The sequence below is a fragment of the Typopeltis vanoorti genome, chromosome 8 (genome assembly GCF_054136105.1).
Source record: "Typopeltis vanoorti isolate ZY-2024b chromosome 8, IOZ_Tvanoo_1.0, whole genome shotgun sequence".
NCBI classification, from domain to species: Eukaryota; Metazoa; Arthropoda; class Arachnida; order Uropygi; family Thelyphonidae; genus Typopeltis; species Typopeltis vanoorti.
This window is the reverse complement of record NC_143556.1, coordinates 34,427,428-34,454,674: the sequence shown is the minus strand read 5'-3', so window position 1 is coordinate 34,454,674 and position 27,247 is coordinate 34,427,428. Positions and strand designations below refer to the sequence as shown.

General features: G+C 35.4%; 1 protein-coding gene across 3 annotated transcripts in view; it reads right to left on the bottom strand.

Annotated features, from left to right (window-relative positions):
• LOC150103918 (uncharacterized) overlaps positions 1 to 27,247 on the bottom strand; it is a 224,993-nt gene that overhangs the window by 159,766 nt on the left and 37,980 nt on the right. For all 3 annotated transcript variants that reach the window (XM_090396600.1, XM_090396599.1, XM_090396601.1), the window contains exon 3: positions 25,898 to 26,022. In XM_090396600.1, coding sequence (XP_090252726.1) covers positions 25,898 to 26,022 — 125 coding nt within the window. The remainder of the gene's footprint in view (positions 1 to 25,897; positions 26,023 to 27,247) is intronic.

Sequence of the window (27,247 nt, the reverse complement as noted above, 5' to 3'; positions counted from 1 at the left end):
AAGTTCTCAGATGCAATTACTAGGTCAAGCACTCTCTGACCCCTAGTATTTTCCATTACATGCTGTCGCAGATAGTTATCCCTTAATAACTGCATAAAATCCAATTCCTTCCTCCCATGTGTCCTCTCCTCTTTCCAATCAATGTTACCATAGTTGAAATCTCCCATAATAATTACCCTCCTTCCACTCATTTCTTCTATTTGCTAATGCATAGTATCTCCACCATCCCTTCTATCACCTGGTCTATAGCAACACCCAACTGTATATTTCGTTCTGCTAGATTCAATCTCACACCAAATAGCCTCAAATGTGCTCTTTTCTCTATCCTGCAGTTCCACTTCTATTCTCCTTGGCTGTAGCTCATCAGCTGTCATCAATATCACCCCCCCCCCCCATTTTATTCTCCCTGTCTCTCCTGAACACACCATACCTCCTCACATTCAATCCCACTAGCTGTGTCATCTTCTGTCAGCCATGTTTCACTAATGCCAATAACTTGTGGTCTGGAAGTGCCAACCTTCTTGTTCCTAATACTTCTGGCATTTGTATATACATGAATTGCAGAAGCCAATTTGTCCCATCCATATGTTGATGCCTTATACTAACTATCCCATTCTGAATCATGGTCTTTCCTACTCGCTTGGGCATATTACACACATTCACACACTCAACTGTCTCCCTAAAATCTGCATATCTACTTCCCCCCCCTTAATAACTCTAGTTTCCCTGGCTCTGTATATTCACTTCCACTACATTCGACAACACCTTTATAAAACTTGTTTGAAAAGTTTAATAAATTTCCAATAGACTGCGACACTGGTATGTTCATTCATACCAGTGTCAGCACGTATCATCTTTTTCATGACCCCTGGCAAAATTTTAGCCATGTGCGACGGGTAGTTCTCGTTTGGCAAACATTTAAAAATGACCATGTTCACATTTTTCATAAAAATGGAGAAAAATGATTTTTGTGCAGTGATAAAACACTTATTTGAAGAAGTGGACAGCCGTGCAGATCAGAGCCGAGTTAAATGCAGTTCATGGGGGCTCTGAAACAGAATTAAAGACTATCTTTGGATAAATATCGGCTATCACAATGGCTATCATCACAATGGCAAATATCACAGTGGCAAAATTGTATGAATTGGAGTTCAAATTGGTTCCACATCCACCATATTCTCTAGACTTGGCCCCGTGTGACTTCTTGTTCCCAAACTTAAAAATTTGGGTTGGTGGGGAAAAAAAATTTTCTTCAAACAAGGTTGTCAAATCACTATTTTGCACAATTTAACAATTCCTACTTTTTAGATGGGATGAAAAAATTGAAAACTCGCTGGACCAAATGTGTAGACCTCAATGGAGACTCTTGAGAAATACAGGCGATTTTTTTCAAAAAAATCTCATTTAACTAAATGAGAATGTGGGCTTAAGTTCATCGAAGATGAAGCGCACTCCGGATGCTCAACTGAGGTCACTATGAAGGAAACTGGTAAAATCCATGGTATTGTTATGGACCTATTATGTGTAGACCTCAATGGAGACTGTTGAGAAATACAGGCGATTTTTTTCAAAAAAATCTCATTTAACTAAATGAGAATGTGGGCTTAAGTTCATCGAAGATGAAGCGCACTCCAGATGCTCAACTGAGGTCACTATGAAGGAAACTGGCAAAATCCATGGTATTGTTATGGAAGACCGCTAGTGAGTGAAAGTACGTGAGATTGCTGAGATTACACATTGAACGGGTGTATATCCTGCACGAAAAATTGCACATGAAAAAGCTGTACGCCCATGATGGGTGCTGAGATTGTTTACTGTCGATCAAAAAAACGCATGCAAAAAGACATTTCAATGCAGTGTTTGGCGATGTTTAATCGCAATTTGCAGGATTTTTTGCGGCGATTCATGACTGTAGACAAAACTTGGATCCACCACTACACACCTGAGTCCAAGCCAGCAGTCAAATCAGTGGACAATGCCAGTGAAAGAGCACCGAAAAAAGCGCAGACTGTTTTGTCAGCTGGGAGGGTGATGGCCACTATTTTTGGGGATTCCCAGGGAATTATCATGATACACTATTTGGAAAAGGGTAAGACAATAACAGGAGTCTATTATGTGTTGTTGTTGGATCATTTAAAAGAAGAACTGAAGAAAAAATGGCCAAGGTTGATGCACAAAAAATTGCTCTTTCATCAAGATAATGCACCATCCCACACATCGGCTATCACAATGGCAAAATTGTATGAATTGGAGTTCAAATTGGTTCCACATCCACCATATTCTCTAGACTTGGCCCCGTGTGACTTCTTGTTCCCAAACTTAAAAATTTGGGTTGGTGGGGAAAAAAAATTTTCTTCAAACAAGGTTGTCAAATCACTATTTTGCACAATTTAACAATTCCTATTTTTTAGATGGGATGAAAAAATTGAAAACTCACTGGACCAAATGTGTAGACCTCAATGGAGACTGTTGAGAAATACAGGCGATTTTTTTCAAAAAAATCTCATTTAACTAAAATTTTTTTTTTTTTACCAAACTTTTCAAACAACCTTTGCATATGGCAAACAAGAGAAAGATAATTACAAAAGGGTGACATTGATGGTTGGTCATGGTAAGAAAGTGACCATGGCAGAGAATGTTTTGTCAGTGTATATCAGTGGTGTTCAACCTCTTTTACTATGTGAGTTACTTTTCTAATAAAATTTATTCGGCGATCTACTCTCTTATATAGATCACGATCCCCCAACCTAACTGATTATGCACAAATAAACAACTAAAAAAAAATACACAACTAAAAACTTTATTTGTGTATTTAAAAATTTATTTATCACTTTTAATTATTTTAATATAACAAAAAAAAAAAAAAAAATATATATATATATATATATATATATATATATATATATATATATATTTCAAAAAATAGATTTAATGACTCCAAGACCGAGATAACATATAAAGATTTTAATGATAAATACTACTAGTTTCGGCATATAGCAGCCTTCTTCAGGTATTTATAAAGGAAAGGAATACTAATAAACATTGAATTATTTAAATAAACAAACTGGAAATTACAGGTACAAATTGCCTCACATAATCGATCCATGTATCGATTATGTGAGGCAATTTGTACCTGTAATTTCCAGTTTGTTTATTTAAATAATTCAATGTTTATTAGTATTCCTTTCCTTTATAAATACCTGAAGAAGGCTGCTATATGCCGAAACTAGTAGTATTTATCATTAAAATCTTTATATGTTATCTCGGTCTTGGAGTCATTAAATCTATTTTTTGAAATGTATAACAACCGAGTAAAAACTAATCGCCACATATATATATATATATATATATATTGGAATAAAATATTTCTCTATTTTGGAAAACCAAAGTTAGAAAAAACAACAGATTGATTACAAACTCACAAGAAATGCTGGTTGATTAAAAAAAAAAAATTAATGTGAAATTTGGCATTGTTTGGACCTCGCAAAATTTTCATAGTCAAGTTGATACGAAGAAGTGGCCAATCGCAGACAATCATCCAAATGATCATTTGTAATTTGGTTTCTTAATTGATTTTTTATGACGGTCATATTTGAAAAAGCGGATTCTAACAAGTATATTGATCCAAAACACAACAGAATTTTTCGCGCAATATCAGTTAATGTTGGGAATTTTTTATGTGCATACTTCCAAATGATTTCATTGTTTATTGATTTCAAATATAAACTATTCTGAATGTTTATTATCTCAAATTCTACTTCAGCTTGGTTTATATCAAACAACATTTGAAATTTCTGTGATGTTCAGGTTTTCTTGAAATGGACTATTGATAAAAAATACAATCATTTTAGTTTTATTAAAATTTTTAAAGCTTGAATTTATTTCTTCCTCAACTAATTCTATTTCACTAATAAATTCTTTTAAATCATAGCGAAGCATTTCTTGATTTTGTTCAAAACATTTTAATAAATATGGGAGATGTTTAAATTCGCAGTCATTTATATTTTTCTTTAATAAAATTAAGTATTGTTGGAAAGTTTTTATTGAACTTAACATGTCAATTATATTTTTATCTCTACCTTGTAACTAAATTTAAATTGCTTAATTTTGTACAGAAATCTACTAAAAAGGATAAGTGTAACAACCATCTTTTATCACTCAATTGTGGATAAATATCTCCTTTTTCCATCAAGAAAAATTTTTATATCATTAATTAATAGAAGAAATCTTTCTAAAAATTGACTTCTGATGAGCCAGCAAACATTATTGTACAACAGAAGTACCCTATCATCGTCTGCCTGCAATTTAAATAACCGCTGTTGCAGGGCGTTTCCTTGAACAGAATTTACAATTTTAAATGTAATATCCAAAACATCTTTTGTGTTTAACCTTTTACTATGCAGTACTTGTTGGTGAATAATACAGTCATACGTTAAAAAATCTGGATATTTGTTATCATTTTTACATAACGAAATGAAGCCCGATTTATTACCTATCATTGCAGGAGCACCATCAGTAGTAATAGACACAAGTTTAAAAAGCGGAAGTTTGTGTTTCAGAAATTCATCAAATGCCGAAAAAATGTCTTTCTCCCCTAGTCCTTCCCAATAATGGTATAATTTTCAAAAGTTCTTCTTTACTTGAATAATCTTGAAATAGCATGCCAAAAAATACCATTAACTGAGCAATATCAGTGAAGTCGTTTGCTTCATCAAATTGTAATGAAAACGCAACACACTGGTAAATGTTTGACATTAACCTGGCCTGGAAACTGTTCTCCAGCAATTGGAACTTTTCCTTTCGGCAATTTGAAACCTTGTCTGCAGCCTAGAAGTAGGCTCTCTCTAGAGACATCTGGAACCGAGAAGCTCCTTTCTGGAAGTGGGAAACTCCTCTCTCAAGCAACGTGGATCCGGGCAGTCTCTCTGACGGAGACCCTGGACCGGGCGGCCTCCTCTCTGAACTTCTGCTTGGGACCACTTCTGCTTGCTTCAGCCCCATTTTATCAGGCCTCCTCTGAGACCTCGCATGAAGTTTGGCAACCACCAAAGAATCGGTACGAGTCTTTCATCTTATGTTTCGAGTTCGGCACGCCTTTTGTTCTCCTCTGCTTTCTTTTGATTGTAAGTTGCCGGCCATCGGAAAGTTGTTTGAACTCTTTCTGACTGACTTCGGAGATGTTTACACTTAGAGCCTGCAAGCCTTTCTCATGCATACAAGTTTCAATAACAATCTTTCTAATGCTGCCATGTACAGCTTCGGTGACAAAAACATTGCCTTTGTTTTTAACACTCTAACATATTCTTATTAAAGCAGTATATACAGTTAGCTTCAAAAGAGTTATTTACAAAAATATCTAATACAAACTATACCAAGACAAACAAAGTTTATTTTTTTTACAATATTAACATGGGACTTAACCTAAGTAAAAAATCAATGTAATGTGCTTTGAAATATTTATTATTTAAGATACAATCGAGTTTTTACACTTTGCTTATAATCGTAATCACTTGGCTCGCTGTTTGACTTCTGCTGATCCAAATTAATTCATTTACCCGGACTTATAAGAAAATTACTGATTTGACAATTTTAACGAAAAATAAATAAACAATAGCAATACACTTAAAGCAAATTAAAAATAATACAAAATAATGATAAATAAAATATTATGTTCTCAGTTTAAATTAAATTTGTAAGTAAGGAGGAATACACAAGAGATCGACCAAAAATTGCTTCGCAATCGATGGGTTGAACACCCCTGGTGTATATCATATACCAATAATAAATTAGTGAGTAAAAGGCAGAACTATGGAACGATAACTTTAACGAGTGCTGACAGCAAGAAAGGAACAGAAGTAGACAAAATATTTGAGTTACTCAGTGATCATTTTTGTAAAAAGTTGGAGATACTACAGTGCTTGATGTCACACTAATGTGAGAAAAAATGGCAAGGTAGATGAATTTGTGTATCAGGGTGCAGATAGTATACCAGAAAGGAAATTGAGTTTCAGAATTTTGTCCTTGGATTTTCACTGTTTAAACATTTTAATTGTTTCATGTGCAGTTATGAGGATATTTACAAGAAAAAGGCTATGATTCCAGTCTATGTCAGCTAACTGTTTATTGGGTGGGTTTGCCTGTTTTGCAGAATAAAAACCTACAGTTGAAGAAAAAAAAAATAAATCCTGCATCCTTCACATGAAACCAGTTAACTAATCTTCAGTTGAAAAATCCTTATGAGCATTCTTTTGCATCCTAGAGAGTATTCAAACAGGTCTTTCCAACCAAAGGAAATCATGAATACTGACTGAGCTATGGAGATTCTCGGCTGTCAGCTGATGATACTAAGTTGGGAAGAGTTAAGGAGCAATAATCCTGATGTATCTCCTATTGGGAAGATGTGACAAACGAGTGTGTGTGTGTGTGTGTGTGTGTGGTGGGGAGGGGAGTGTATAGTATCTTAAATGCATGATGTTACACTTTGGAGTATAAAATTGTCAGATCCATGTACTGTTTATGTATTGGTGGAATGTACTGTATAAGTGGCCTTCAGGAGGTTGCGATTTGAGAGCCAAAGATGACAGTTGACAGTGGTCTGCAGTCACAGTGTAAATGTTGCAAGACTACAGAGCACATTATAAATTAAAAATGCCAAGAAATGATATTCTTGGTTTAATCCTTTATCCAAGTGTAAGACATGTGAAGTATCTTCATGATTATCCTTGTACATGAAGGCTAATGACCTCTTATCACTTGCCTTAATATCCCATAATACAAAACATGCCTCCTTTTGGAAATGTATAATGCTATGCATTAAGAGAAAAGTCCACTACCCAGACTGGTTTGACCTTTATCGAGGTCTCATCAGTGGGTGCCTGACCCAGAAGAGATAACAAGGCTAAAGTATTGAGAAAGCCATGTTTCTCATATACATCTTTTCACTAATTTGTATATATAAATGGCCTAGTCATGAAGATACTTCACACACAAACTTTGTTTGCTTACATTTGGATAAAAGATTAAATCAAGAATGTAATTTCTTGGCATCTTTAGTTTATAGCATAACCAAGAGAGAAAACAAACAAAAACATTATGCCACATTGTTACCATGAGTATGCTCAAATTTAATCATTTAATTGCCACTGTGATGTGTAACTCTGGTGAGGGTCAAGAAACACATGATTAAATCAATATCAGAAGAGGTTAAGTAAATGTAAATGCAGAGTCCCATAATCATTATTTCTTCTACTTGCCATACATCAATAACTAGAAATTTTCTTGGCCTGAATGAATAACTGTTGCTTTTCTTACCAACTGCTTCTTTGCTATGTTGTGTGCTAATCAAGTCATCTTATATAATATATATAAATATTTTCGATGATATACTATTTCTGAAATCTTTTCATTTAACTCCTCTAATTTCAAATCAATATGATATAGCATGCTTATTTTTCTAAGGAGCATGTTATGTTATATTGATTGAGGATATACAACCCAAGCCAAACCATCCAGTTGGTGCCTTCCCTCTGGTATACTTCCAATAGGATAATATGGCTGGTGCATATCGGGACCAATCACCTGATAAGTGGATTTTTTGCTGATTATGAACGGAATAAGGGATACAGAAAAATTTTGTAACACAATCTCCATTCCTTTTTCTCAAAGAAGAAAAAACAAAAGTTATGAAGTTTGTCAGTGAATGCCTTCAAGGAAGCCCACAAGCTAAAGTAGGTACTCACATCAATCTGGAGAAACCAACTCATATCCACTTACAATGTTCATAACCTCTTGAAATGCAGAAAACTTCATGAACTTTACACCACAGCAGTCAGCACACCTTGATGCAGTCTGCATTAAGGAATACAGGCAGAGAACAGATTTTGAATGGAATGAAGTCATGTCAAATTGCACTTTCTTCTATACATCAGCAGATAAATCTAGTAATGGAGGAATCACAGGATCCTAGTCAACAAAAAGATCCACAGTCATGTCTCATTTATCTCCAAAGTCTCCGAGAAAATAATAGCCATAATTATAAATTCCAATCCAAAAGTAACAATAACCTGTACCTATGCACCCACTGAGAATTCAGATGAAAACTCCAAGAATGCATTCTACAATCAACTCTCAGAATTTCTCTAGTGTCCTAACAATCTCCACATCGTAGGGTGGAAATTTTGATGGACAAATAAGATCAGATATTTGGAATCACAAAATAGCTAAACAAATGGATATGTTTAGCTAACCTATGCAACACTCACAACTTTGTCAATCTACACAACAAATTTCCACACAAACCTGGAAGAAAATGGACCTAGGAACATCCAAATGGGATAAAAACACAAATTGATCATATCAGCTCTTGCAGAGCTTACAGTAGTGTAGAACTAAGCTAATTATAATTTTATATGTGCATATATAGTTTTATATGTGCACTTACTATTATAATTAAAATAGAATTATTATTATTATTCTATTTTAATTATCACTTCACTACAGATGCTTTGCCAGAAATAATAATCCAAAAAGAACATTCCATTATGCATAACAATTTTACAATATAAGGAATTAAAACTGCACTAAAAAGCCAAAGGATGAGGAAGCACCTAGACTGGATGACATAACAGCAGAGGCTATTAAACATGGAGGAAAACAGATAAGAGATTTAGAAACAACTGTTAAATATATGTAATACAGATCCAGCTGCATCCAATATTCCCTCCCAATGAAAAGTAGGACTATTGATGCTAATACCCAAAAAATGCAATCTAAACAGAAAATAACAGAGAAATCAATACACAACAGATTTTTTTAAAAAAAATCTTCCCTTAAAGTTCAATTTCTCAGGGCGTTTGATTCACTCAATAGACAAAGGATGTTCCAAATTCTCGTTTATCGTGGCATACCCTTCAAAATAATCGAAGTAAGAGCAGAACTATACCAGAATTATCATGCAAGAGTAAGGGTTAATGGAGAGATGAACTGACAGCTTTTCTTATTCCACTAGAGGTCTTCAGGGAAGAGATGAAATAACTCTTCAGAGAGACCTCTAGTGGAATAAGGAAAGCTGTCAGTTCATCTCTCCATTAACCATTACTCTTGCATAATAATTCTAGTATCGTTCTACTCTTGCTTCGATTATTTTGAGGGGTATGCCACAATAACTGAGAATTTTGAACGTCCTTTGTCTTCATATCTTTTTATTATTTAAAGAGGCGATTATGACAGACATACAAATTACTGAAGAGTTTTTACAAGATTGATTAGTATTATCTCAAGACCCCATGGAGTCAGACTCATCTTGATGAGTCACGAGTCTTTGACTCGATGCAGAGGAAATTTTTCAGAACAGATCTGGCAATGGGAGAACTAGGGGCCATCCTTGGAAACTGAACAACAGTGTAGTTAGCAAGGGTGTCAGTACTAGATTTTCTGCTTGGAGAGTAGTGAATGACTGGAATAAGTTGCCAAAGTCTGTTGTAGATGCCATAACTGAATGAGTTCTAACTTTGCTTTGAACTCGTTCATAGTTATGGCATCTACATCATAATTATATGATATTATGACATATACATCATAAATAGGCATAAACATCATGCTTGGCATGATGTTTATGTTACATCCTGAATGAAGAACCTTTAAAAGGAAACAATTCATTCAGGATTTAATAAGTCAGAAAAATCAGCTGAGAGAAAAAACTGGTACTTGAGCAGAAGAAATAAAGTACTAACTGTAAATAGAAATAGAATTGCCTCCTTTTAGTAGAATTGTAATGACCATGTAAAGAACTTTGTGTATAAATTGGTATTATATGAATGCATCATGTATACAATGAATGGGTAAATTAGATGTAAACAATAGTCCAAAAGGTCATGGGCGGGCTTGAGGCATCGGCAATCTTGGAAAGTGACACACATTCGTTTCCTGGAAAACACTGCCAGAGATCTCGCGATGTGCTGAAATTCCTGCGGACGAAGAAAGTAGCAGGCGGGGAAAAGATCACAAAAAGTAAGAGGGCGCTATTGCAGCTAATAACAGGGTACTAAAAAGGGGAGAAATGAAGGGAGAATAAAAAGGGTTTGCACCCTTTCTCAAGGCTTTTTTCACCTATTTTGCTGGATGATGATTCGACTTCTCCCGTGAACCGGAAGTTCCTGATGGTGTTTCTTGGTGATAGTATGATATCGGACAGTGCGCCTTTCCCTTCGATGTCTGAATTTCTGCCGGTACGAAAGCGCGAGATGTCGGCATATGCTGTCTTCGCTCCTTCGCTGAAAGTTTCGACGGAATAATATCACGGACGTATACCAGAACCAGTAGTAGAAACAATGATGGCCAGAAACAGATCGAGAATAGATGAGGGAAAAATGCCAGGTGCAGAGCATAACTTAATCTGATGACCATAGTGACCCACCATGTGGATGCAGGCTTGGAAGTATCGAGAGGTAATTCAAACAAAGAAGGACAGTTCAGACAGACCTGGAGATCCTACCCCAAGAAATGGCAAAGTACAGATTTTGTTGTATAATTACCCAGTCAGTAAAAGGGAAATATCATTGTAGTGTATAATCGAGTATGGACAGTATTTAAGAACTTTCAGTGATTATTTAGCAGTGGTTAATGTCCATAAGACAAATTGTCTGGAATGATTATAGATGATTGTAACTAGTTTAATGTGCAAGACTAACATAGTAGGTAGAATATTGATTAGAAGTGCATAATGTGTATATTATGTGTGTTTAATCTCTAACTTAACGGAAGGATTTATTGTTCATGCATTAGAGTATTAATCAGTTTGATACAGTTTGATTTAGCATGTCATTGAACTAAGTGAAAGTGAGATTGGTCTAGATGTATATGTCTTTAGATTCCAATAAATATGTTTTTTTCTTCTATACCTGAGTTTTGCCTGTGATATGAACCAAACCTACCACTCATTAATCTGAACCATAGTGGGGTGGGGGGGGGGAATTGAAAGAAAGGTATAACATGTTGTTATAGAGGTTACGACTGCAAACCAGAATTTACTTAGTAAAGCATTTAACTTATGAGTTTAAGCACTCAATTTATTCACCTATGTGCACCAAGAGCCTGGAAAAGTCTCCCTGAATAAGAGTCCCCTCTATTCTAAGATATTGGCTGGTGCAGCTTTAAAAAATAAATTTGTCAATAGCTGAAGAGGAGACGGCCCCAGAAAGAAATTAGAGGATTCATTTCTTTTAGCAAGGAATAACCTTTAACAGTCAGGGGAAGCACGTGAGTAAAAATTAGGAATCGGCTAGAGATATAAAATTTGCTTTCCTTATAGAATGAACACGTAAGAAGTGATACAGATATTAGAGTCAGGAAAATTTTGTAAGTCTTGTAGTTATTGTAGAGAGGTAAATTCATAAAGGAAGTAAATTATTATAGGAAAAGTAATGACATAACAATGGTGCAGATGACAATAAATAACATTTAGAGCCTCCCATGATTATTCTAAGGACTCCATGGGACAACCCATAATAATAATAATAATAATTATTACCCTTGATTATGTATTCAGACTCGCAGAAAATGGGTATGGAATAACTCTTGAAAATTCAGCTGGACAAACCCACATAAGCAGTCTGTTTTGCAGAAATTGATTGACTTGAATATTCAGACTGCCCAAAACCACTCAGATAATTTAAGTAAAAATGTAGCATCGACTGGATTTACAGTCAACAGCAGCAAAACTAAAATGTCAAAGAACAGAACAGAAGGAAATATTAGGCTAAATGACCACATTTGTGAAAAATGTAAATGATTTTCAGTACCTTGGTTGCAAAATAGGTCAGAAGTAAAACACTTGACCAAAGACTAGAGACCGCAGATATGAGAGTCCTGAGAAAGATTAGAGGCGTGAACAGATGGCATCAATGGCAATATCATATTAAAAATGAGGATCCAGGAATGCGTTAGCAGAGCTAATCTCAGGTGGTATGGTCACTTAAATAGAATGGGAAAGGAAAGATTAGCAAAACAAGTGTTCTCTGCCAGGTTGGCAGGAAAACGACCCAGAGGAAGACCAAGATATCGGTGGATTGATACGGTACAAAGTGCGTTAGACGATAGAAATATAAGATCTGATAATGTTGGAGTCTTGACAAGTAACAGACTGATTTGGAGGAAAATTGTAGATAAGAAGTTAGTAATGATGTAAATTTTTCATGTAGTACTGTCATATCCTGTACACCCCTTGAGGGTACATGGAAGGAATTTGATGATGATGATGATGGTTGCAAAATCAATACTCTGACAATGAAAAGAAAACAAAGCTCTTCAATTCCATAAAAGTCTAATATCTGTAAATCCAATATTATCACCATATTGTTGGAAGTTTTTTCACTTGGTTATACTATAAATTAAAAGATACCAATAAATTATATACTTGGTTTAATCCTTTATCCAAGTGTATGCAAACAAAGTTTGTGACTGAAATATAATCAGGACTAGAATGAATGTATATAGAAATCGTATATAGAAGCTAATGAAGTCATTAGTTTCTATATACGATTTGCCCTAGTCCTGATTATATTTCAGGCGCAAACTTTGTTTGCATACACTTGGATAAAGGATTAAACCAAGTATAATTCCTTGGTATCTTTTAAATTTATAGTATAATCAAGTGGAAAAATTTCTAATAACTATCTCTAATCTAGTATTTTAATAATAATGTGCCACACCTTTTGGCAACTCGTATATGAAAATATGACTTCTGCATCACTTTAACCTTAGTATTACTTCTGGGTGCAGCTCCCACTGACAAGACCTCAATAAAGGCTGAAACTGGTCTGGGTAGTGACCTTTTCCATAATGCATAGCATTATACACACCCATAAGGATATGTGCTTTGCATTATGGGATACTAAGGCAAGTGATATGAAGTCATTAGCAACTCTATATATAATTTTCCCTAGTCCTGATTATATTACTTCTGGGTGCAGCTCCCACTGACAAGACCTCAATAAAGGCTGAAACTGGTCTGGGTAGTGACCTTTCCCATAATGCATAGCATTATACACACCCATAAGGATATGTGCTTTGCATTATGGGATACTAAGGCAAGTGATATGAAGTCATTAGCAACTCTATATAATTTTCCCTAGTCCTGATTATATTTCAGGTGCAATATATTTGGATATAGGATTAAACCAAGTATATAATTTCTTGATGAGTATTTATATATATATATATATATATATATATATATATATATATATATATATACACTAAAATTTGTCTGTACAAAAACACCAGTCAAGCCATATTTACATATAGTGCCCAGACATAGAACATCATTACTCAACGAGCAATTAATATCATCAATAGTTTTGAAACAACATGCCTCCAAACAGCACTAGGATACATTTTGCAAGATTACATTTCTGATATATTCTTGAAGAAAGCCAGCAAAGACCTCTAATAGAAACATTCGAAATAAGTCAGCTGAAGTGGTTGGGACGCAACAACTTAGATATCCACCTTCATTCAGTGCTCTTGCTCTTTACAGGCTAACTAATGGACAGAGAGGAAAAGGATGGCCAAGAAAACAGTTTTGGCAATACATAAGCAAACTTTTTTGGAATATGAGGTTCGTGAACTATCTCACATTTATCACTGGGAACAAAGCGCAACTTTACTCACTTTCATTTAATAGACTATCCCCATGAGATTTTATGATATGAATACCATATATATTTCTCTATTCATATTGTTTGAAGGCATCATGAATATATGATGATACACAACAGGGACAATAGGGTTTTTTCCCCTCTAATTAAAAATAATTTCTTCTCATTTATAATCTAGCAAAGTTTTTTCAATAGTGCAACATCTCATAAAAGTTATTTTTCATAAGTTCATAAAGTTTTCACCTTCAATTTTCATTTCATTCGTTCATTAAGTTTCATAATGCGAGTCGTATTTAGAGCAAAAGAATGAAATGACCATGATATAAGGCAGGATTGTGGAAGTATTGAGGAGAATGTAGTGGAAGCAGTGAATGATAGTGCATGAAATATGGGAGTTTGAAAGAAGTGGTCGAAAGTAACGTGAGTGATGAGATGTCAGTGTGGAAAGAAATTGCACACTTATGCAGACTCCTCCATAATACAAAATATTAGCTCAAGCAACCGGAGAAATAATTGGTGTGGGTTACAGAAGGATGGAGAATGAAAGAAACAGTGAAAAGCTAAGGAAACTGGAAGAAAAAGGTATAGTATTGGATGGAGATTTGATGATAAGAGGTATTCTTAATGAGAAAGTGACAAAAGCATATTTTTAAGGTGAAGCTGTTAGTTTGCAGAAGAAAGAAGCAAAACAAGTACAGTGGTATCTTGCTAATCTGAACCTCTTTAGTCCGAACCCTCCAGTAATCCGAATTGATGTTTGAAAGAAAAAAAGGTTTTATTTATTACGTATTATTATTTTATGTAACATTATTTTTATTTAATAATTATTTATTTTATTATTATTACAGTACAGTATTTTTTCATATTGTCGATTGTACGGTTATACTGGAGGTCTATTTCGATTTATTGTGTTTTCATGTTTGCTTTTTATACTGTGCAGTACGTACTGTATTGTTGGCAAGAATCACAAATATACACAAAAAGAGGAAATTCAAAATGTGTATAATTTGGTTAAAAATATAAATCCAGATGTTGAACTTTCACAGATAGATGTTACAGAATGGATTACAGGTAGAACCAAAAGTGAATTCGAAATCAAATCAGATGCTTAAATTATAAATATGATGCTACAGAATGAATTAGAAGACAATGAAGAACTTGAAGAAAAAAATGTAAAACATGAAGAGGCAGCTGACAGTTTTAATATGTGTATAGAATGTGCTAAGCAGAATGATACGCCATTCCACAAAATTTTGTTGCTAATGCTGCTCTGAGAAGAAGCATTCAAAAAAAATTTTGCCTCCAAGAAACAAAAGAAAATAAGTGACTTTTTTACAAATATAAAATATAAAAAGAAATAAAAAAACTTGTGTTATTATTATTCAGGCCTCCATGGAGTCAAAAGACTCATTGTGGGAGGTCCTTCCTAAGAAACACAAAGTCTATCAAGACTCATTGAGGGGGGGGGGGTTCACCCCCCTAAGAAACACAACGTCTATCATACCATTCATTGACTGTTCTCACTCTCACCACTCCATCAGGCAATGCATTCTATAGTTCAACCACCCTCCATGCAAAGAAACCACTCCTCACCCTCTTGCTCACAGTTTCCTTTCGTAACTTCCAGGGATAGCATCCTGTCATCACTCCTTCCTGCTGTTCAACCAAGCGAAAGAACTCTACAGTGTCAACCCTGTAACCACCTCTCAACAGTTTAAAAGTCTCAATCATATCACCTCTCCTTCTTCTATCCACCAAACTCTGCAGTCCACATTCCCTCAGCCGATCCTCATAACTATCATTGTACAGTCTTGAAACCATCTTTGTTATCTGCCTTTGTACCCTTTCCACAGTTATTTTATCCCCTTCAAATCCATGGGACCAAATCTGAGAACAATAGTCCAAGTATAGTCTGATCAGGGTCTTATACAACGGAATGATAACTCTTATCACTGCAGGTCAGTGTCCTTCTCATTATTGCAGCAATCGTCTGTGTTCCCTTCGCCACCTTTGCAATATGTCTCCTAAATTTCAGGTTTCTATCAATCATCAACCCCAGATCTCTTGTCTCCCCTACTTCCTCCAGTATAACTCCTCCCATAGAGTATGCAGTGTCCCACTGATGTTTCCCAAACCTCAAGACCTTACATTTTGCTGCATTAAGCCGACACTCCCATTCATTTGCCCATCTATCTAGCTTATTCAAATCCTCTTGCAGGGCTGCTGCATCTGCACTATTACTAATAATCCTTCCCAGCTTTGCATCATCTGCAAACAACTGAATATCCCCTTGCAATCCACTGACAATATCATTGATATAAAGGTTAAACAATATAGATCCCAGTACTGAGCCCTGTGGGACCCCACTTGTAACCTTCTGCTTCCTTGAAACTGCTCCACCATACACAACTCTCTGATACTATCAGATAGCCAATCATGAATCCAGTTGACCAATCTGACATCCAGACCCATGTGCTGCAACTTAAATATCAGCTTATCATGTGGCACCCTGTCAAATGCCTTCGCTAAGTCTAAGAAAATGGCAGTATATGCCTTTCCCTCATCTAATGCTCTTGTAACTTTATCATAAAAGGCTATCATATTGCTAAAACAAGAGCACCCCTTCATAAATCCATGTTGACTCTCACAGATAACATTACCCCTCATCTGCCCAATGCTGTATACGGTCCTTCACTACTTTCTCCAAGATCTTACTAACTACTGACGACACACAAACTGGTCTATAATTAGACACTTCCAGTGTGCTACCACCCTTATGCAATGGCACTATCTCACCTTCCTTCCATTCCATGGGCACCTTTCCAGCAGCCAGACTTTCATTGAAAAGCCAGGTCAAAGGCATTGTCAGTTCCCTAGCACATTATCTCAAAACTCATGATGAAATAGCATCCAGTCCCACAGCTTTACTGACATCCAGAGTACTCAGTATTTGAAACACACTCTCCTACTGTACCTCTAAACCTTGAACCTGCCCTATCCCTCTAGAATTAAAATTGACTCCTCCAGGATGAAATACTCGAATAAAGTGTTTATTGAACAATTCTACTATGTCCACTGCATCAGTCACTCTATTCCCATTTTATCCACAGTATCATTCTTCCACAGTCATTTCTCCTCCTACTGGCCACATATCTAAAAAATTCCCTAGGATTTTCTTTGGATCTTAGGGCTAATCTCCTCTCGTATTCCAGTTTCGTCTTCCTTACCATACTAGTCACTCTTCTGGCCTGTGTCTTATACTCTTCATGCATCTTCTCTTCTCCTGTCTCCTTATATCCCTTCCACAGCCTCTTTTTTGCATGAAATTCCTGTTTAATATTGTTTGTCATCCACTTTACTCAAAATTGTGTCCTCGTGTTCACTCGTGGTAAACAACTTACTATTGCTGCTAACAAATATTCTTTCATAATTTCCCACGCACTAATGATATCTCGGCCTTCCAATTCCTCCCTCCATGAAACTTCCCCAAGTTGAGTTGACGTCTAACACTATTATAATCACCTGCCTTATAATTCCACATATGTTCCCGTCTCTTTGATACTCCTGCATGTCTATTCATTTTTTTGTGAAATTTTTTTTTGTGTTGTGTACAAGAAAGTGATTTTTTTTTTTTTTTTAAATCAAATTAAGTCATGTACTGAACCATGCAATTTTAATAAATCAGAATCCTCAACAATACAGGTACATACAAATTAAATTTTTTACTAAAATAGACCTGTGCACTGCATTATTTTTTTGTTTTACATTACAGTACAGCAGCTTTTTTCTATCAGTTAATTTATTTACAGAATTAAATTGATGTACCATTAGAATCTGATTATTTTTGTCTTAAATGCTAGTTATTGTTGTCTGAAAATTCTCAGGGGCTGACATTGGTGAGTACGAGCATAGCAAATCTGAGATACCCAAGCTAGACCTGATCTTACTTCATACAATATACACTTGGTATATCATATCTGGAGACTGGTCTTCTACTCTTCTTTCCCTCTACTCTCTCTTACTTCTTACTCCTTCCCCCACAGTGCTATTAGAGAAACTCGAGGGTGAGGGGGTGACTCTTTCCTCTCAAACTGTAGTTTCCACTATCTACTAAAAAAAGCAGCTGAATTCAGGTCAAGGAGTGGTGGTTGACATTTGACGAAAACTTAACCATTGAAACTGAATGAACTCTAACCAACCTAAAGATACATGCCGGCTCGACCGTTGCCCAGTCAAACAAGGGGCGCCCCCACTATTAGGGAACCAAGATAGCGAAGGCGAAAAATATGCTATTGGAACAAAACATCACCTAATAGACAGGAAAAACATAACAAGCATAGGAACATGGAATGTAAGAACTCTTCACAAGGAAAGAGCATTGGAAATACTACTGCATGAATTAGACAACTACCGATGGGAAGTGATTGGACTCCGCGAAACCAGATGGACTGGAAAAGGAGAACTCCACCATGGACAGTACAAAATCTTAACTTCAGACAGGGGAGGACAACCAACACCAAGGAGTAGCACTTATATTAAAACCAAAGGCTCAAAACTCTATTGTCCTACAATCCTATCTCATCTAGGATAATTAAAGCAAGATTCAAAACATCAATCGGATCACTAACTATTATTCAAGTATACTCACCAACTTTGACATCATCAGAAGAAGACAAGGAGGAGTTCTATATAGATTTGCAAAAAGCAGTACAGCAGACATCAAGTCAAGATCTCCTAATTGTAATGGGGGGACTTAAACGCAAAAGTAGGCAAAGACTGGGATACCTGGCCAAGAGTAATCGGAAATTTCGGGTATGGAGAAAGCGAACATGGCGAAAGACTGCTAAACTTCTGCTCAAATAATAGACTAACAATGACCATCATCCAAAACCCCAAAGAAAATGGACATGGATATCACCAGACAAACCAAGGATATGATAGACTATATTATTGTAAACCAAAGATGGAAATCAAGTATCCTAAATTACAGATCCTTCTCTGCAGATTGTGGATCAGATCATAAGCTAGTATTAGCAATCCTAAGAATAAAGTTAAAATCTGAAAGTGCTTTTAGAGTCAAAAGGAGAATGAATGTAAAAAACTACAAGACAACAATATTCTAAGAAAATATGAACTAGATAAAAACCTGAAGGAACTACCAAAAGAGAATATAAACATCAAAGAACATTGGTGCAAATTAAAGGAAATAATATTAAAATCAGCAGAAAAAACAATAGGTTACACAGAAAGAGAAAGTAAAAAGGATTGGATTTCGAATGAAGTAAAAAGGTTAAGCGATCAAAGGAAAAGCATGAAACTAAAACAGAACTATAACAGAGATGAATATAATAGATTAACCAGAGAAATTAGAAAACTAGTTAAAAGAGACAAGAATAACTGGTTAGAAGAAAAATGCAAAATGGCAGAAAAGCTATCAAAAGAAAATTACCTTCATGGATTATATAAACAAATAGACCAAATTAGTAAGACACGGACAACAAAAATTATAATGATCAAAAACAAAGAGGGACAACTAATTGAAAGTAAAAAAAAAAAGAATGGCCAGATGGGAAGAATACTTCAAAAGATTTATATAATAAAAACAGCTCCTAGGATATTACAATTCCAGCCACTGAAATGGAAGAGGAAACAAATATCTTTTACCAAAGAAATAATAGCACACAGCATAGAAAAACTCAAAACTAGGAAAGCACCTATCATTGATCAAATACATGCAGAACTCTTAAAAGCAGGAAAGGAACAACTTTTGGAACTATTAAAAACATTATTTGAAAGGATCTACAAAAACGAAGCAGTGCCTGCTGATTACACCAAATCAGTCATAACTCCCATATACAAAAAAGGAGATAAAACAGAATGCAATAGCCTCCTCAGTATTCCAAGTAAGGTTTTTACGAAAGTACTCCAAAAACAAATTAAGCCATATATAGAACTGGCACTAGGAGAAGAACAAGCAGGTTTCAGACCAGGGCAAAGCACAATTGATCAACTATTCACCTTAAGACAGCTAATAAAAAAGACACTGGAGTACAACCAAAGTTGCTACATAAATTTCATAGATTTTCATCAGACATTTGATTCAATCCATAAAAGAGAACTATGGAAGAATTTGGAATTCCCAACAAAACCATAAGAATAATAAAGAATCTGTATGAGAAATCTGAAAGTGCAGTACGAATGGAGGACACCTTAACCAACTGGTTCCACACAGAGAGCGGAGTAAGACAGGGATGCAATATGTCACCAGACTTGACTTACACTGGAAGAAGCAACCAACAAGGTCTTAAACAATGAAGACTCCTGAATCAAAATATATGGGAAAAATGTGACAAATTTAAAATTTGCAGACGACATTGCATTACCTGCAAGCACAGAAGAAAATCTACAGCAAATTTCTGATAAAATAAAGGAGGAATGTATAAAATCTGGATTAAACATAAATATAGACAAAACAAAAATTATGCAAATAGGAAAAAGAAGCACCAATCTGAAAATTGAAATTGATACTAAGAATCTAGAGCAGGTAGAAAACTTCACCTACCTTGGAGGAGTTATTGAGTACAATGGTGAAATTATAAAAGATATAAACAGACGAATCAGTCAAGCATCCCAAACTTTTGGATGACTTAATAAAATATGGAAGGCAAGAGACATCAAACAAGTAACAAAAGTAAGAATCTATGAAACAATGGTCCTCCCAATACTCCTCTATGGAAGTGAATGCTGGAATCTCAAAAAGGCTGAAGAGAAAAAATTATTAGTTACTGAAATGGTTTGGCTAAGAAGATTACTTGGAGTATCTCTGCTGGATCGACTAAGAAACGAAGACATAAGGAAACGACTAAAACAAAAAATAACAATAATAGACAAAATCCAAGAAAGAAGACTGCGATGGTTTGGCCATGTGACAAGAAAGACTACCATCTAAAGCCCTGAATACAATGATGGAAGGTAAAAGATCCAAAGGATGGCCCAGAATTAGATGGATAGACAAAATAAAAGAGGACCTGAAAACCAAATCATAACAAGCGACACCAAACTGGATAGAATTGCTCAGACTCGCCTGGGACAGACGGAAGTAGAAAGAGTTCATTCGGCCTCATCATCATCATCCACATAGATGATGGAAGAGAGAAGAAGATTGTTGTCTCTGGGGGCGAAATTTTCAAATCCGAATGAGCACGGTTTTTATTAGTTCGGATTAGCAAGATCCCACCGTATTTGTTTTGGCAAGCACAAATGATTTGAAAAAGGCGAGAAATATGCAGTGAGAGAAGATATGAAAGAGTTGTTAAAAGAAGCAAAAAACAAAGTGTAAGAAAGTAAATATTATGAGTTGGCTACATTGTGGTATTATAGGACAGAATTGAGAAGAAGGGCCATGCTGCCAATGAGAGATTGTGCAAGAGGAATGGCATGTAATTTATAGATGTGGAGTGCATTTCATGGACATGAGGAGCTATATATGCCTGATGAAATGCACTTAAATGGTTTTGGAGTTAGGTGCGAGCTTTTGGAAGCAAAACCAAGAGGGAAACCAGAGATATTAGGAAGAAGCAATCAAGCATGTATTTAGCCATTCTGGGATAAATGAGTGCGAGTGCAGGAATGACTATGTGCAAATAGATATGCATGAAGAGCTGAGTGCAGTTTCCTAGGTTTCAAATCTAAACAGGCAGGTAATGATATTATGTAAAAAAGTAACTCTGGCCCCAAGGGAATGTTGAAATGCATGTACACAAATGCCCGAAGTATCAGAAATAAAGGAGAGGAGTTTTTTGGCATTGGCCAGCTCAAGTTGGCCCAAAATTATTAGCATCAGTGAGACGTGGTTATCAGAAAGCAATGTAATTACAGGGATAGAATGTAATGGATGTTGTGTTTTCAGAGAAAATAGAGCACAAGGAGGAATATTATTAATGAAAGCTGAAGAACTTAAACCAACAAAAAGAGAAGTTAAGGGAGATTGCAGATCTGATGGAAATAGTTCATTTGGGGCTGTCTAGTGTGAAATAGATACCAATAGGACAAAATATACCGTTAGTTGCTGCTATAGACCTGGGGATCTAGAAGATGTAAACGACATGCATCAGCAGATTAGCATACCAAGCAATTATCACAGGAGACTTCAACTATGGCATAGATTGGAAGGAGGAAATGGCACAAGGCAAAATAGAAAATGGAATTTATACAGTTATTAAAGGAAAATTACCTGACACATTGGATGAAATATCAAAGCCACTAGTACATAGGAAGCATTCAAGGATTGTTTGAACAATGCAGTATCAGAGTGTATACCCAGGATCAGGAGGATAAACCGAGTAAGGATTAAAAAAAACTACACGGAATGAATGCCATTAGTACATGGCAAGTGCCAAGCAGTCAAGGATTGTTTGAGCAACGCAGTATCAGAGTGTATACCCAAGGTCAGGAGGATAAACCTAGTAAGGATTAATTGCTGACTAGCAATATAAAGCACGAGCTGCAAAAAATATTGTGCAAGGAACATAAAAAAAACAAGGTGATCAGCATGCTCATGAGCAACATAAAGCACAAACAAGAAGGATAACTAGTATGATAAGGAAGAGAAAATAAAATTTTGAGAGAAAATTAGCTAAGCAAGCCAAAGTAAATCCAAAAGTTTTTTTCACTACATCAAAAATAAGATAAAAAAAGATGATGGAAAGATAACTTCACTCAGTGCTGATGGCAGGAAAGTGACATAAACAGAAGAAATAGTTCAGTTACTAAGTGATCACTTTACAAAAAGGTAAATCATCCAGGTTGTGACTTTGCAGATACTGAGGTGACAGAGACTGATGTGAGCATTGAGGTAGATGAACTGGAGGTACTCAGCATGTTGAAAAATACTAATGTGAATACAGCAGTGGGAATGGACAGCAAGTATGATCATGTGCCATGAGAATGTGCAAGCAAACTGGCAGTGCCTTTGCTGAAGGTGTTTTATCTAAGCCTCAGTTCTAGCAATGTTCCAAGGGAGTGGAAAGAGGGCAAGACAGTTCCATTACATAACGGTAGCTTCAAGACGGAAGTAGCAAATTACAGACCAATTAATATCTCTGGAATGGTGGTTAAAGTATTGTACAAGTTAGTTAAAAGTAAAATTCAGGAATGGGTGGATAGGAATATGATGCTGAATAGGGGGGTAGCATGGCTATGTAAAAGGTAGGTCCTGCCTCAGTCATTTATTCACATTTTATAATAAGGTGACAGCAGAATTAAATAAAGGAAAGGGCTATACCATCATACTACTTGGCATTAAAAATTCTCATAGAAAGGTTTATACGTTGATTATACATGATTATTAATTAACTTAAGGAATTCACAGTGTACACTAGAATATAAATTAAATTAAACTTGAACATATATTTCCAATATTTCGGCAATGTCACATTGCCATCTTCAAAGGAACTTAAAATAAAGACACGTGCACGCAGGCACTACACACAGTAAATCAGGACGAAGCAAGGAAGCTATCGTTTCTCCTAAAAGTCCTGATGGTGTCCCCTAGTGAGCTACGTAGGTATTCTTGGCCTTATCCGCTCCATTAAAGACCAACCACTTCCCCTAGACCTACCTGGTGTATAACAGGTTCCTTGCAGCTGTAAGCTGTCCTACTTTGGACAACCAGGCAGGACAGCGAATATCAGAATTTCAGAACACAAGGACTACATCTGTTTTCACCAGTATAGCCACTCTGGTCTTGCAGACCATGCTCTGGATACACGCTACAGAACACGGTGGAAGAAAGCCACAATAATACACCATAGCAAGTTCAAATTTGAAAGACTTTTCATGGAATCAGCCTCAGCCCTAAGAAACATACCAAACCTCAACAAATTTGGTTGCATGAGATTGCCCCAAATTTGGGAGACATACATCAGGAGACCTTTTAGCCCAACGGCCAAGAATACCTACGTAGCTCACTAGGAGACACCATCAGGACTTTTAGGAGAAACAATAGCTTCCTTGCTTCATCCTCATTTACTGTGTGTAGTGCCTGCGTGTACGTCTTTATTTTAAGTTCCTTTGAAGATGGCAACGTGATGTTGCCGAAATATTGGAAATATATGTTAAAGTTTAATTTAATTTATATTCTAGTGTACATTGTGAATTCCTTAAGTTAATTAATAATCATGGACATTACAAAGGCCGAAACCGGTCTGGGTAGTGACCCTTCCCATAATGCATAGCATTATATATACCCATAAGGATGTGCTTTGCATTATGGGATACTAAGGCAAGTGATATGAAGTCATACACCTTTACCATAAGTTGCCCCAGTCATGAAAATAGTTCTGGCACAAACTTGTTTGCTTACACTTGGATAAAGGATTAAACCAAGTATATAATTTCTTGGTATCTTTAATTTATATATTACAAAAAGGCATTTGATAGAATACTGCATGGAAAACTATTACATAAGTTGGAGCAAATGGGAATGGATATGAGGCTAGTGGCATGGAGAGAGGGTTGGCTGATAGACAAACATCAGAGGGTAGTGTATGGTGGAGTGAAATCAAGGCAATTAGTGAAATGCCCCACGGTTCTGTACTAGGACTACTACTCTAATTTGTACATTAACAATATAGTAATACTATATTGTTAATGTAATAAGCTAACAATATAGAAGATCTGAATTGGGGGGGGGGTTATTCAGTTGTTTGTCGATGATGCAAAACTAGGGAGGGCAACAGTTAATAAAGGTGATGTGATATCTTATGGGATGATTTAAATAAATAAATTGGCAGTGTGGGAAAAGGCCAATATTTGTCAATTCAATGTTGTAAAATATAAGGCAATGCACTTCAGTGTGGGAGAATGGATAGGAATATCCACACTTCATATCATCAATATGATACGAAGCATGTATCAATGTGATACAGACTTCGTATCATATTGATTGTACTAGTGTTCACAGGAAATTGATGAGGCTAGGTACCTGGGGGTGATGGTAGAAAGAGAACTGAAATTCAGAGGACATATTGCAAGAGTTGTCAAAATAGTTCAGAGTATTACTTGAATGCTAAAGAGAATATTAATAAGTAAAAATTGGGAGTTTATTATCCCTCTTTGTAAGGCTACAATATGGCCACATGTTGACTGCTGTTCACAGATTTTGGTCACCTTCATTTCTTGGGGATTGGGAGGTGGGGAAAAATATTCAGAGATGAGTGACTAAGCTATTAACAGGTCTGTGGAATGTTCCCTATGAGGACAGACTGAGGGTGTGTGGGTTACAGAGTTTATCTGACAGGTGGAAGAGAGGGGGATATGATAGAAACTTATCAGTTACTAAAGGGATCCAAATGACTGACACAGAAGACATTTTTCAATACATGGGGAGTAGGGGAAACACAAGGGGGTCATACTTGGAAGTTGTCTAAGAGTGTGATTAGTAAGGGTGTGCAGACTAGGTTCTTTACTTGGAAAGTGGTAAATGAGTGGAATATATCTCCTGCAACGAGTCTCGACTCCATGGAGTATCCACATAAATAATAATAAAGTTAATTCTAATTAAATGCTTATACTAGTTGACTTAGGGTTCAATTTGGCAATGTAAAGCTATAAAACGTTATATTTTCATAAGATCTCTGGTCAGTTTTTAAACCATATTCAAATTCAATTATTTAGCTATAAAATAATGGACTTATATCCCCTATAATATTATAATGCCAAACTAAAGTCTATGCTCTTTTTTTCAACTAGTATAATTTATGCATTGACAGAGTTCATTTGAATAAAAAAAACTTTTCAACAGGATTATTATAGATTGATATGCATGTTTATGCTTAAGATTTCTGCATAGTCTCTGATGGCATCAACATTGAAATAGCTGTCAGGCCAGCAGGTTAAACAAAAGCACTAATAAAAGTGCCTTAAAGTGACTTGAAAAAGTTCTATGTGTAGTCATTAGCAAGGTTAATGGATTACCTAACTGCACAACCATAATAAACAAAATACTAGAGATTTACTACTTTTTTGGATGGGATTCAAATTTAAAAATAAATAAAAAAAACTTTGCATATTAATTATTTGAAAACTGTGTGTTTAATGAAAACATTAAGCTGAATGTATTTCTACTTGCAGTAGAAATACATTCAGCATACATACAAATAGTTTCATTATTGTTACAAAAATATAAAAAGATGGTAGTAGCAATCATAACCTAAAACCAAAAATTTTTACTCTTTACTTACCTATTTCTTCCTGTGAAATGAAACTGATAGCCAAGTGAATATTTGTAGCTAAATTTCCAGGTACCACCATATATTTTTGGTATTCCACTGTAAGACTCAAATGCCTCATACCATGTACCTAAAAACTGTACAGCATTCAGTATGAGTTTACATATTTTTTTCCATTAAAATGGTAAAACCCACAATAAGAAAATCTATATATAAATTTGCAACCAATAATATAAAATACTGTTCAAAAAACCATACATAAAATAAAGTCAGTCTCCCCCCCCCATACTATACTATACTCTATGAAAACAATGTAGCTGTCCTGAGTGATTGATTCCAAATTATAATATCAAATAACTGTATATTATATTTTTACAGTTAATTGCCTGTATATAAAATATAAATGAAAGCTAGAATTTTATTTGAAAAACTGAAAAATGTAATCTGAAGTACACTAACTTCCATGGAGTCAGTAGACTTATCATAGGAGGTCCACTAAACTAAAAACATAATCATATATCATATTAAACCTTAAATTAATGCTTCCAGCATTCACAATACATTCTGATAATGCATTCTCCTCTCCTTGTAAAAAAATCTACTTACACACTTCTTCACAATATCTTTACTTGCATTCCAAGGATGACCTCTTGTTCTTCTCCTTTCAACTTTAACACTTTCATAATGTCTCCTGTATTAATCTGATAAAATTCCTTCAGTAACTTCATATCACCTTTTTTTTTTTTTTTTTTACCTATTCACTGAACTAATGTACAATCCCTCAATCCATTTTAGAAATTACGGACTTTACAACCATGTTATAAATAACTATTTTAATTTCCTGATGTTTCGACCTTCATATAAGGTCATCATCTGAAGTATATACAAGGACAAGCTGAGTTACATTTCACACAGCATGTTAATGACAATGATTTGATCAACAGATATTCTACTGGCATGACCTCTAGTGAAAATATAAAAAAAAAAATACAGATAAAATTAAAAATTCATTATTTAGAAACTACATCAAAGCTAAATTCTATTTAAGATAACATAAGAGAAACATTCTTTTATATAGATAGTATTCTTACAGTAACAATGATGTCCTATTTTTAACATGTCAATTGTTATATTAGATTTAAGATTCTGGATTATCTACAGTCCTGTTTACAGTTAACTCTTAGGGAAAAAGGTTCCGTGGGTAGAATATGCGCCTTCTATATGCTTGGGATTTTTAGACCATTATTGTTCAGATGGGGTGGCTGATAAGAATCTCACAGGCTTCCTTAAAATTTTACGTTCATACCATGTTTTGGTGCTATGTAAACACTTAGTAAATAGAAAACAGCTTTTCCAGTCAAT